Below are 14,255 nucleotides of genomic sequence, written 5' to 3'. Positions count from 1 at the left end.
AAACTGACCCCGGGGTGTCACTTGGTCAGCTCTAGTTCTGGTGACCTGGTCCCACGCAGTCATCCCACAACCCGAGAAGCAGTACCTATCAGACAGGAGTCCTGCCCATATCGAGAGGACGCTCTGCCCAAGCTTCCTCTTAGAAGCCAATCCTGCCATGGTTAGGAGCAGAATAGGAAAAAACTGTTTTAAGGCTCATATCGCCGGTGCCGGTCCAAGAAATTTGTCCTGGACCTCCAAGTGTCCCACAGGGAGATAGATTGTGAAATTTGGTCCTGACAGCATCAGGCTGTGGTTTCCACATCTCTGCACAGCCAACTATCACCACGCTCCACTCTGATTCACTCTTCTACTTCCTCTTCTGCCTTCGCTCTACATGCTTCCTGGAGATATTTTTTCCATCTATGCAAATTTCAAAGCCAAACCCAAAACCTCTCTCTCTCTCTCTCTCTCTCTCTCTCTCTCTCTCTCTCTCTTTCTTTTCTCAAGACAGGGTTTCTCTGTTAGTCCTGGCTGTCCTGCAACTCACTCTGTAGACTTGAACTGGCCTTGAACTCAGAGATTCGCCTGCCTCTACCTCCTGAGTGCTGGGTTAAAGGTACTGCCTGACTCCAAATTCTTTAAATTTTCTTTCATCCTAACACTTACAGAAGTAGAGGCAGGAGGATCTTGAGTTCAGGATAGCCTGGTCAACACAGTGAGTCTCTGCCTCATTGGCAGCCACATGGCTTAGTGGATAAGAATGCTTGCTGAGCAGGCAGGAGGCCCTGTGTGGGTAAGCCTTGGCACCTGTGTAACTCGAGTGTTGAGGGAAGGGCAGGGAGGTGGAGACAGAGGATCACTGGAGCTTGTTGGCTGCCAGTCTCATTCAAGTTCAGAAAGAGACCCTGTCTTCTAGGTGTAGTGGTGTACATCTTTAATTTTGCCACGGGAGGCAGAGGTAAGGGGATCTCTGTGAGCTCAAGGCCAGCTTGATATACACGGAAACTACCAGACTAGCCAGAACTACATAGTAAGACCTAGTCTCAAAAAAGGGAATAAGGCAGAGAGAACAGAACTCTACGTGTGATCCCCTGGGCATTCCATGTACACAAGGACATCCACATGAACATGTACACCTGTACACACATGTACATATATCACACACACAAATAGCATTTGGCTAGTGCTGGGAGTATATCTCAGTGGGTAGAAGAACACTTACCTTTCACTCATGATGCCCTCAGACACACACACACACTCAAGTAAGAGTTGAATCAGACATTTCAATTTTGCATAGTGTCTATTATTTTTAATCCTCATAAGAGTTTTGTTGACTGATTATTTTAGTGTTAAATTTATGTGGTTATTAACACATTTTCACCCATCAAATATGAGTGTTTACAGGGTACTTAGAATTTGCTTAGCCCTGATCTGGACAACTAAAGCACATCAACAACTGTACAGACAAAAATCCCTGTTACTGAAATTCGCATTCTAGTGGGAATGCCATCAGTGAACAATATAATGAACTATAGGAGACTTGATGTGGGATTTTCCTCTGTATGCTGTGAATACCATTGGTTAATAAAGGAACTGCTTATAGGGGAACAGAGATAGACATGGAAAACTAAACTGAATGCTGGGAGAAAGAAGGAAAAGTTAGGGAGAAGCCATGTAGCCCTGCTGGAGACAGACACCAGAACTTTAGCCAGTAAGCCACAGCCACGTGGCCATACACAGATTAATAGAAATAGGTTAAATGAATATGTAAGAGTTAGCCAATAGGGGCTGGAGAGATGGCTCAGCGGTTAAGAGCACTGACTGCTCTTCCAGAGGACCCGGGTTCAAAACCCAGCACCCACATGACAGCTCACAACTGTCTGAAAATCCGGTTCCAGGGGATCTGACACCTTCACACCAATGCACATAAAATAAAATAAAGTCAATAAAAAAAAGAGTTAGCCAATAAGAAGCTAGAGCTACTGGGCTGAGCAGTGATTTAATTAATACAAATTTTGTGTGATTATTTTGGGGCTAAGCGGCCAGGAACCAACTAGTGGCTCACTCCTTGCTACAGAGACTTGCATCATAGGAAGTCTGGTGCTGTAGAAAAATATAAATTGGAGTAAAAGACCAGGAGTGGTCACCATGTTAGGTAGGATAGTCTGGAGAGGTCTTTGGGGAAGAGGACATTTGAGCAGAGATGAAAGAGTTATCCGTGTGGTATAGAAAGGCATTCCACAAAGAGGAAGCAAGCCTCCCTAAGCAGAAGCATGCCTGGAGTTGAGAAATACCAAGGGGCAGAAGAGGAAGCAGCGAGAGATGAGGGCTTATGCAGAATGCAGGCATGAGAGTCAGGGAGAACTCTGATCTCATTTGAAGACCTTGAGAGAATGACTTCGACAAGATGGAAGACCTCCATACCTGGGCTAACCACCAGTGTGGTCATTATAAAAAGATTGACTCTGGCAGGTTACCTTTAACTCCTTTAGTCAAAAGGTAAGGTCTCATGCTAATAGGAAAAGAACTTATTCAGGACAAAGACCCCAGATGCTATCACACCCACGTAACAGAGAAGGAAATATTCAGCTAGGCGGTGGTGGTGCACGCCTTTTAATCCCAGCACTCAGGCCTTTTCTAGATTGTAATATAAATGTTATGTATAAGCATAATGTAGCCCTTGGCACTTGAGTTCTTTCAGTTAGTACATTATTTGAGATTTATCTATTGTGTATGCATCCACAACCCTATCATGTACATATATTTCAAAAACATCTAGATTCAAAAACAGGCAGTGAATTTAGATCAGCTGTTCACAGCCTCCTTTTTCTACTGTTTTTCTGCACATGACACAATTTCTTTCTTTTGGTTTAAGCACAGCTCTTACTGCAAACGAAAGAAGATTCTAGATCTAAGTATGAGTGACCACATCCTGGATGCAGATTCAGACTGCCCCAAATACTGCATGTCAACACAGTGAGAGTTTGCTGAAGTTTTTATTGTAACAAAACAAGGAAAATGATAAATAAGAAAGTTAAATGCATTGGTGGAAGCTCCAGGTAGGCAGGGTAGAGGGGAGAAACCTTTGCTGCAGCCTCGGATGCAATGGGATGACTTCTTAACTTGTGGGTTGAGAGAAGCTAGAGGGCTGATTGTACATATCCAAAAGATCTGCCTAATAGTCACAAGGATGCTAGGACAAACACAGAGGTGGGCAATAAATGATTATTTAGGGAGCTGAGAGAGCAGGAGATAATTTGGCTGTGAACTTGTATTATTTCAACTCACCACATCACTGAAGTATTTTATTTTTACCAGTCTATTAGTCATAAAGAATGTTTAACAATAAGTTCAGGTTTTTGATGGGTTTTTTTTTTGGCAGGGGTGGGTCTTAACTTTTTTATGTCTAAATAAAATACTATTGCACAAATGCCAATTTAAAAAAATCCATTCAGCTGTTGATGGGCATCTAAGGTGGTTCTATGTCTTGGCTGTTGGCCCCTTTCCTTTTTTTTTTTTTTTTTGAAGAAAGGTCTCATGTAGCCCAGGCTGGTCTCCAGTTTGAACTTGTTATAGAGATGATCTTGAATTTCCTGAACCTATGTGCTGGATGTGTCCAGTTCTATGTCAACTTGACACAGGCTGAAGCCATTTGAGAGGGGGGAACCTCAATTAAGAAAAAGCCTTATTGAGATCATGCTGTAGGCAAGCCTTGGGGCATTTATTTTTTATTAGTGATTAATGGAGAAGGCCCACTCCATGGTGGGTGGTATGGAGGCAAATTCCATAACCTATTTCTTCTATCCTTAACTCTAAAGTCAAAACCGTGTAGCTAAAGTTGCCAATTTCCACTACTTGATGGGGCTGGAACATGGCCCTCTCATTCAATTACATCTTCACTAGCTTTCTGTCCTTCACTGCCTAAGCATGGTTGTCCTGAAACTGGATCTGTATTCCAGGCTGGCCTAAAACTCAAAGATCTGTCAGCCTCTGCCTTCCACGTTCTAGGGTTAAAAGTGTCCCACCATACCAGGCTCTAAACTTTTCTCTAGTTTCTTCTCACCAGTTGGACACTTAATTGGGTGGGATATTGCCATTATTCATTTCTTAATCTGTTTATCTCCTTCAACATAGGACTTAAATCCATTCTACTTTCTGGTGCTCTTTTTCTCCTCAAAATTTACATTTTGTAATTTACCCTGGTCAGTTTGCTCCTTTTAAAAATCTTCATTAGCATTATCACTAATATCCACACAACAGTGCCTATACTAGGCTGTTTTGAGATTTCCTTTGCCAACAAAATTAATCCAAAACTCTTCACTTTAGCCTCATGCAGACTCATCAGACAAGGGCAAAAAGCAGCCACTTCTTCACCAAAATATCACAAGATCAGTCTCTAGGCCACATACTAATGAACAGCCTTCTCTGAAACCTCTTAATTCCCACAGTTCATCAAATCACACTCAGCACCACTGTCTTCCATGCTCCTACTAGTATGGCCCATTAAGCAGTGCTTAAAGCATTCCACGGCTTTTCTAAACCATATTCCAAATAAAAACATGGTCGAGCATCACAGCAATACCCCAATCCTCAGTACCAACTTCTGTCTTAGTTAGGGTTTCTATTGCTGTGAAAAGACACCATGACCACAGCAACTCATAAAAAATATATAATTGGGGTGGCTTACAGTTTCAGAGGTTCAGTACATTATTGTCATGAGAGGGAGCAAGGTGGTGTGCAGGCAGATGCGATGCTGGAGCTGAGAGTACTACATTGTGCAGGCAACAAAAAGTCAACTTAGACAGTGGGTGGTATCCTGAGCATAGAAAACTTCAATGCCCACTGCTATGGAATAATTCTTTTGTACACTTCAAGATTTGCCATGAGGATTGGTTTAATAAGAAGCTGATTGGCTGGTAGGCAGACAGGAATTATAAATGAAACAATCATTTCATTTGAGGAGAATGATGGGAAGGTCAGAGTCAGAGGAGATGCCAGCCAGCCACCAAGGAAGCAGGATATAGAGAAAATGAAGTAACAGGCCATGAGCCACATAGCAAAGCATAGTTAAGAAATATAGTTTAATTTAAATGTAAGAGTTAGTTAGTAGCCAGAGGGTGGTGAAACATGCCTTTTGTTGGGAAATATTATGTTAAGGTGTGTTACTTTTGTTTATATTGCATTTGTTTAATTCTGTAAAGCTGTGATACTTTGCCTGTCAGATCTGAATGGCCAATAGTGAGGCAGGAGAAAGGATGTGGGGGATGGCAGAGAATATAAATAGAAGGAGAAAACTGGGAGGAGAGTAATAGCCAGAGGAGGAGGAGGAGGAGGACATCAGGTGCCAGCCATCCAGCTACACAGCAATCCACGGAGTAAGAGTAAGATTTACAAAGTAAGAGAATGAGAAAAGCCCAGAGGCTAAAGGTAGATGGGATAATATAAGTCAAGAAAAGCTGGCAAAAAACAAGCGAAGTTAAAGCTAGACATTTATAACTAGGAATAAGCCTCCATGTGATTTATTTGGGAGCTGGGTGGTGGGCCTGTCCTACAGAGTCAAGAGTAAAAACTGTGGGGCCCAGGCTGCACGGCTGCCATAGCAGGCAGCACCAGGTTTCAGGAAAAGCCGTAAGCTGGCAGTGCCCAGGAACAGACCATCCAAAGGAAGTTCCTAACATTCCAACCATTGTAGATAGAATCACCTACCAGGACACACTCATCGCTTTTCACCAGGACACCCCTAGACAAATGTCAGCCAATCAGGGTCCTGAACCTTAGAAATACCTCACCCCCACCTTTACTACTATAAAACCCAACCCCAACTTGTGGAAGAATAAAGGCTCTTTGCTTTTACATACAGGACTTGATCTCCAAAATACAGAAGGCCACTGTACCCCACCTATGATCTTTCCAAGCATCCATGTAGATTGTCTATAGGCTCTCACAGATTCTGGGCCCATGTACAGGATATCCAAAACAGAAAGACATAAAATGAAACTTGCATACAAAAAAAAAAAAAAAAACCAGGGGGCTGGAGAGATGGCTCAGCGGTTAAGAGCATTGCCTGCTCTTCCAAAGGTCCTGAGTTCAATTCCCAGCAACCATATGGTGGCTCACAACCATCTGTAATGAAGCCTGGTGTCCTCTTCTGGCCTGCAGACAGAATACTGTATACATAATAAACAAATAAATATTAAAATTAAAAAAAAAACACAGAAAACTTACTGGCCAACTGAAGGGTTGAGCTTGGGGGAATCCAGAACGAGCCCCCAAATGTTATGCCCAGATCATGGAGCCCCCCACAACCAACTTGGAGACAAAGTCCTGTATGTAAAAGCAAAGAGCCTTTATTCTTCCACAAGTTTGCAAACTCGGTCTCTTTGTGTGTGCTGGCAGGTGATTCTATCTACAATGGTGGGAATGTTAGGAATTTCCTTTGAATGGTCTGTCCCACCAACTAGAGACCAACTATTGAGGCCCATGAGCCTGTGTAAGGCATCTCATTCAAAGCATCACTGTGTATATGTAAGTGTATACACACATGCACACAGGTGCCCTTGGAGGCTAGAAGACAGCATTGGGTCTTTTGGAACTGGAGTTATAGGCTGTTATAAGCCACCCAGTGTGGGTGCTGGGAACCAAGTTCTGGTATTCTACAAGAGCAGTCAGTGCTTCTGAAAGCTGAGACATCTCTCCAACTCGAAGACATGAATTTTAGATGGCTGCACAAGTATCTCTAGTAATACAATAAAAAGTACAACAGTTTAATAGTTTTTAATTCTAATTTTTATTAACTATTTTATGTACATTAATACAAAGTTCTGAAAATTGGTAAAAACATGTCTGAAGTTTTTAAACAGTCATTGAATAAATTCACATTTATATTTTATACATTAATAATGAAAGTGATACAGTAGTTATAGCTACATAGAAATATGTACAAGGATTCAAGACAGACTACTATTTGGCTTATTACAACATGTGTAGATACTACACAAAACACAAGAATACAATTTTCAGAAAAACAAAACATAACCCAAATCTCCTTTTAAAATTTAAAAAATAAAGTTTGGTTACCATTCATCATTAATTGGCAGTCAAATCTTGAATTAATTCAAATTAATTAATTTTGGAAAAGTTAAACATTATGTTGAGCTAGACTGCCAGGTTAACACTTTATATTTTAAAAAATAAGTTTGCAGCTAAAATATTTATACTGACACATCATCTAGAAATTAAGTAAGAATGGCTTATTCCCATCCTCTCAGATTCTAGAAACACACAAGAAAAGGTGAACACTAAAGACCTGATTCTTTAGAAGGCTGTACCTCCAGTGTGAAAAGATCAACAAGGGGATTCCAGGAGTTAAACATCGGTGGAAAACATGCGAGAAACCATAATTATCGGGACAAAGAGTGATGTAAGATAGGAAGAAAAAGTTGAGTTCTTGAACTGAAACACTCTGATTATAAGGCATTAAGTGATACTAATGTGAAAGCTTCAAATGTTTTCAGGAAATTAAATAAATGAGAATGAAAATTGATCTTTTTGAGTAAGGATCTTGCTATGTAGCCCAAGTTCCTTTGGAACCTGCTATATAGCCAGGCTGGTCTCATATTCCCAGCAATTCTCCTGTGCTGCTGGAATTAAAGGCATGTCCCACTGTACACAACAAGAATGAATGATTTTATCATAATGCTACTTTACTAATGAAATTTAATTTCTTATTTATCGGAATTTTATTCTACTAGATTAAGAAACAGTTTCTTATTTTAAGAACTACCGAATACAATCACATATAATACAACTTTAAGAACTGACTGAGTACAATCACATATAATAATTAAGGTAATATCACGAAAATCAAAACTATATAGTAGTTTTAAAAATGGAACAAATATCCCTTTCATTGCATTGTAACATCAGGCTAAGAGGGCTCAGGACTGGAAAGCAAGTGGGGGAGTGCAGGACTCTGGTACAAAGCTGCTTGAACTTAACAAGAAGAAGACAAAGGGACAGATAGCCTAGCATGTTGGTAGTACCTGATGTGCAGTTACTAGAGTGGGCCCAAGGCAGGCTGGTGCATCACTGAGCCCACATATTGTGGGCACTAACCTGGCCTTCGACATGAGCAGACAGTACAAGCATCTCAAAGACTCACTGACCTCATATTAAAAAGTACAGAAGACATCTGATCATTTTGAAAAGAAAACTAAAAAATAGTTTCTCCTTAATTCATCCTAAAAAGTAACCCAAGGAACAAAAATTTTAAAAAATATTAATATTTATAAAGGCACTTAAATTTTCTTTTCTAATCTAACTGAAAATACATGTCTGTCAGATACATATTGAATAAAAGTTTCTAAAAAAACACAACTTGCTTTTGGTGCAAGTTTTGGTATAACCCAGTGATAAAAGTGTGAAGGATGGAGCCCCCAAACTTTCTCCAGAACAACACCAAAGTGCTTTGGTCAGAAAAAGGAATGCCATTAGTGATTTGCTCTTTCACTGACAACATCTTGTAATCGCTTGAGTAAAACATCATCATTCTCTTGGCAGAGACGTTTGGCAGGTGATTCTGCATCTCCACTGATGGCTATTATGCGCTTCTTGGTTTTCTGATCACCTTGCCTTATCATGTTGTTGATATCTTTCAAACTCTACAAAAACAAGAGGTCATGTGTAAAAGATAGAAAAAAAAGAGAAATGATAAGTAATGAACTAAGTTAACTGCCTTTCTCCTTTCTATCTTCTACTCTAGCCCAAGCACTGATATAGAGATTATCTTTTGAACGGGTAGTTTCGTGAGTGGTTTTAAAAGATGATGTACCTTTGAACAGTAGTTCTCAACATGGAGCCTCCAGATAGAGGGAGCAGAGGCACCAAGAAGCTGATGCTAGAAATGCAAATCTACAAGCTTTACCATCCACTTTCTGAGTTAGATGTTTTGAGATAGGGCCTAGCAGTACATGTCGTATTTATTTATTTGTGTGTTGTGTGTGTATAGGGCAAATTATTGACATGACATGTACAGGGGTCAGAGAACAACTTTTGGGAGTTGGTCCTTCCCCTCCAGGGTGGGTTTCTGAGACAGAATTCAGACATCAAGATTGTGTAGCAAGGGCTGGAGAGATGGCTCAGAGGTTAAGAGCACTGCCTGCTCTTCCAAAGGTCCTGAGTTCAATTCCCAGCAACCACATGGTGGCTCACAACCATCTGTAATGGGGTCTGGTGCCCTCTTCTGGCCTGCAGACATACACATAGACAGAATATTGTATACATAATAAATAAATAAATATTTAAAAAAAAAGATTGTGTAGCAAGTAGTTTTCCTCACTACACTTTCTGACCAGCTGCAACCAACATTTTATGCTTGTTTGTTTTTAAAATCTTTTCATTTATTATTGATTTTTTTTAATGTGCATGAATGCTTTGTCAGCACATATAGCATGTGAACTCCTGGTGCACACAGAGGCCAGAATAGTGTCAGATTCCTCCAAGACTGGCATTAGAAATGGTTGTGAGCTACCATGAGGTGCTGGGAATTGAACCTAGGTCCTCTGAAAGTGTGGAGACACACACACACACGTAAAACATATATTATATATAGTACAACACATTATATAGTATATATGATAAACTATATCATATACTATATGTTATATGCTATATATTATACAGTGACCATATTCATATGTGTATATAAGATATACTATATATTTAAAAATTTTTTTGGTGTTTGTCTCTGTTAGAGGGGCAAATACATGTCAGGGCACATATGTGGACATCAAAGGACAATTTGCATGAGTCATCTCTTCTATCATATAGGTCCCAGGGATATAACTAAGGTCACCAGGCTTGGTGGGAGGGCATTAGCCTTCTGAGTCAATTTACTGTTTTGGTTTTTTTTCCTCTGACTGAGGCACTGCTAAGCCTGGATTAACACAGTAATGCTTTTAAACTTAGATGTGCTTACTGCTTGTCTGGGGATCCTGATAATGTAAAGACTGGTGTGTGGGGGTGTGTGTCTGTGAGTCATCCCAGGTGATTCTGATGTTATAGGCACACAAGAAGTGGTTCCTGAAACTGTATCCCAGTGTCTGGACCTGCCTGCTAGCTCTTGTGATTCCACACAATATTGTGTCTGTCCATGTTGTTAACAACCTTTCCAATAAACATCCTCTCCCTAACAACAGGTCCAAGAATCCCTCTTTAGTCCCACTTCTGAGACTGTTCAAGCAACTCAAGAGCTGAGTGCTGGGATTACAGGTATGGACCATTATGCCTACTTTAATAGTAGTGTTTCTGGTCATACAAAGCATGCCACAGTTAGTAGTTTATATTTTATTAGTGGTAACTTTGTAACAAAAAGATTAATGAGGGGGCTGGAGAGATGGCTCAGAGGTTAGGAACGTTGCCTGCTCTTCCAAAGGTCCTGAGTTCAATTCCCAGCAGCCACATGGTGGCTCACAACCATCTGTAATGAGGTCTGGTGCCCTCTTCTGGCCTGCAGGCATACACACAGACAGAATATTGTATACATAATAAATAAATATTTTAAAAAAAGATTAATGAATGCTGAATTGATAAACTGAAGTCAGTTTTTTTTAAAAATTTTTTATTTATTTATTTATTTATTATGTATACAATATTCTGTCTGTGTGTATGCTGACAGGCCAGAAGAGAGCGCCAGACCCCATTACAGTTGGTTGTGAGCCACCATGTGGTTGCTGGGAATTGAACTCAGGACCTTTGGAAGAGCAGGAAATGCTCTTAACCTCTGAGCCATCTCTCCAGCCCACTGAAGTCAGTTTTAAGAGGTAAAGTTACTTGAAATCCAACTTTTGCAGTTACTTGAAAATTCTAACTTGAAATCCAACACTGAACAAGTATGTACATGAACTGTTCTACAGCAAAGAGTGTATGTACTTTACCTTAGAAGGGCTGCCATTGAACTTGTACAGCAGAGCACTCCTGGGGGTGAGGCCGGATCCGTTTTTGTGTGGTGAAACATAAATGGAGTGCTGCTGGGAAATGCGACGTGGGGAGCCCGGCTGCTGCTTAATATGTGGGAAAGGAGAGAGGGGTGGAGCATCCATCTAAAATAACCCAAAAGTCATATTTTTAAGACAAAAGAATTAAAAAAATTTTGTCCTTATAACAGTAATTCTCTGTTAAAAGATAACTACATTTTAAGAACTTATTTATGACTGAAAAAGGCAAAAAAAAAAGGTTATTACTCATTGTTTCTATCAACTATTAAGAGATAAGCTAAAACTTACTTTCTTGGATCACCCGAGAAATCTTATAACTAGATTAAAGTTATAACGGATTAAAAAATCCGGGTAAGCAGGGCACACTGGCATGTCTGTAATGCCAGTACTCAGGAGCTGAGGCAGAAGTATATCAGTTCTAAGCTAGTCTGGGCTCTGCCTTTCCAAAACAAAACAAAACAAAACAAAAACAAACAACAAACAATTGGGACAAATTACTAGAAATGGTAAACCAGGAACATGTGAACTCCTGTGTTTATACTACGAAGGTAAGAACAGGACTTGAGGCTCGTTTAATTCCAAGTATCATTAAAAAAAAACAAACAAACAAAAACCAACCCTTTTACCACCACAGAAACAAAAACAAACCATAACCAAGTTTTATTGACTGATAAAGATGAACATAAAGACAAGACATTTCTAAGTAATGCCCAAGAAATCACAAAAAGGCTGAATGAAATGACAAATGCAGTCCAGGATTTGAAAACTGGGTTCAGTAAAGAGAAACACTGAAGAAAGCTCAGGCTGAATTGAAAATAGAATTGAAAAACTCAATATTCTAATTAGAAAATTCAGAGGAAAGTCTGACAAATAGAACAGATCAAGTAGATGCTAGACTATCAGGCCTCAAAGACAAAATAGAGGAATTAGATTATGTAAACAAAGAATATTAAAATGTTTTTAAAAATACATAAAGGTGTTAACAGAGTCCCAGATGTTTGTTAGGCCCCAGACCTTAGCACCACTGACTCCATGATGGAAACACCATTCAGGCTGTAAAACTCAGTACACAGACAACACCACCTGTCAAAACTAAAACCAAGACCTAATCCACCAAAGCCCATAGTTCTGGAAAAGTCTCTAAAAGCACTAACCTTGCTTTTAGGTTTCTGTGGTTCCTCTTTTGGCTAACTGTTCCTATTAACTGACATATGTCAACCCAGGATATGGTTTTTGTGGTTAAAAGCTCACCCTGAGAAAGGTTTGGGATCCCAAACACCCACTATAGTAGCCAGCTGGCTAATAAAGCTTTTTTATTGGCTTAAACCCATGTCTAAGCAGTTTTCTCTGATGTATACCCCACAACAAAAGGATTATACAGGAACTATGGTAAACCATGAAAAAACCAAATCTTTGACTAGAGACACAGATGAAGGAAGAGAATGTAGGTCAATGGCACAGACTACATCTTCAACAAGATGAGAGAAAACTTCCCCAAACTAAGAAAAGACACACCCATACAGATACAAGAAGCACACAGAACCTCAACCAGACAAGACCAGAAAAGAAATTCCCCAAGGCATATCATAATCAACACACTAAATACACAGGGAAAAAAGGAATGAAAGCTGCTGTGTTATATTACACAGGGCCCAAAAGAAACCTTTGCTGACTTGTTACAGAGAGAGACTTCAGCTGTAAATAGAATGTTATCAAATTCAGAAGCTAGACAAATAGTAATTGAGCCTTTGGCTTTTGAAAATGCTAATTCACAATGCAAAAGGGTAATTAGGCCTTTGAAGGCAAGATCATCATCCACAGAGGAATGAATCCAAGATGCAGTTAATATTGAATCTCATAACCAAAATAGGATAGGAAGGAGGTGATTTACAGAGGCTTAAAGAAAAATCAAATGTCAAGTGTTTTAATTGTGGCACACCTAAAAAGGGATTGTAGACAGGGCATTCCCAGAAACAATGCTTCTTCTAATTCAAACAGAAGGCCCTTGACTTCTGGAATATGTAGAAGGTGAAGCAAAGTCTGACATTGGACAAATGAATATAGATTAAAAAGGGACAGACAAGGCAACCCTTTGCCATTGGCAACACCTTGAGGGGCCTCTCACAGGCCCGCATGTCAAATTTGGTCCAATCATTCCCTGTCACTGTGGACGAAACTCCTTCCCAGAGAAATTAAAGGACCTCATGCCTGGAAAACCATACTGCTCTGGATGATAGAACAGTTTAAGAAGATAAAACAAAAATTTCAAGAGAAACCATAAAGCAAATATCATAAAGATTAGATGTGAACAAGAGAGACCTCTTGATTAGAAGAGGTGATAGTTCATCAACTAACTTATAAGACTAACAAATGCTTTTCATTTGATAAGATAAAACTTGCCAAAAGGGAAACTCCCCAAAGTTAGGGTTGGGGCAGGGTTTTGTTTTTGTCTTTCCAAGAGAATGAAGGCATCCAGCCAAGGAATCTGAAGATCACTGGACAAACGAGACATGTGAATAAAATTACGAATCATCCAGAGAAAATGTCCCAAGAAAAAGAGTAAATTAGCCTATTGGCATATCACATTTCTAACAGCCGGGTGGTGGTGGCGCACACCTTTAATCCCAGCACTTGGGAGGCAGAGGCAGGTGGATCTCTGTGAATTCAAGGCCAGCATGGTCTACAAGAGCTAGTTCCAGGACTGGCTCCAAAGCTACAGAGAAACCCTGTCTTGAAAAAAACAGAAACAAAACAAAACAAAAACACAGAAAACATTTCTAACAGGATAAAATTTTATAAATCATCCCAAATGTTTCTGCTGTTCTCTATAAGCATAAAATACAAATGGTCTTTTTGTAGTCTTAGTTCAATTAAAAATAAAGCAGCTTTAGAGTTGGAGCGTGGCTCTCTCCTTCTCTAAACCCAAGCACGCTTGTAAAATGGAAAATCCAGAATCTCTGTCTCATGTCAGAAGAGCCACTTGATGGGAAAGAAGGAAAACCAAAATTAAGGAACTATTCTACTACCACTAATTGCATAATTCTTTAGTTTTATTTTGACTCTTTAAAACTTATTAAGGCATAAATATTATCTCAAAATTTATAAAATTTGCTAAGTGGTGGTGGTGCATGCCAATTCCAGCACTTGGGAGGAAGAACAGGCGGATCTCAGTGAGGTCAAGGCCAGTCTAGTCTACAAAGTGAGTTCCAGGACAGCCAGGACTTTTACACAGAGAAACTCTGTCTTGAAAACAAACAACCAATCAAAAAACCAAAAAAC

General features: G+C 39.8%; 1 protein-coding gene across 1 annotated transcript in view; it reads right to left on the bottom strand.

Moving 5' to 3' along the window:
• Nucleotides 1-6,745: 6,745 nt before the first annotated feature.
• The window catches only part of Rbl1 (RB transcriptional corepressor like 1), a 59,125-nt gene continuing 51,615 nt past the window's right edge, over nucleotides 6,746-14,255 (bottom strand). Inside the window, exons 21-22 of the mRNA XM_048440882.3 lie at nucleotides 10,917-11,081; nucleotides 6,746-8,642 (exon numbers count right to left, since the gene is read on the bottom strand). Coding sequence (XP_048296839.3) covers nucleotides 8,472-8,642; nucleotides 10,917-11,081 — 336 coding nt within the window. The 3' untranslated portion in view covers nucleotides 6,746-8,471. The remainder of the gene's footprint in view (nucleotides 8,643-10,916; nucleotides 11,082-14,255) is intronic.

Source organism: Myodes glareolus, chromosome 10 (assembly GCF_982192425.1).
Source record: "Myodes glareolus chromosome 10, mMyoGla1.1, whole genome shotgun sequence".
NCBI lineage: Eukaryota > Metazoa > Chordata > Mammalia > Rodentia > Cricetidae > Myodes > Myodes glareolus.
This window is presented reverse-complemented; position numbering and strand designations above follow the sequence as displayed.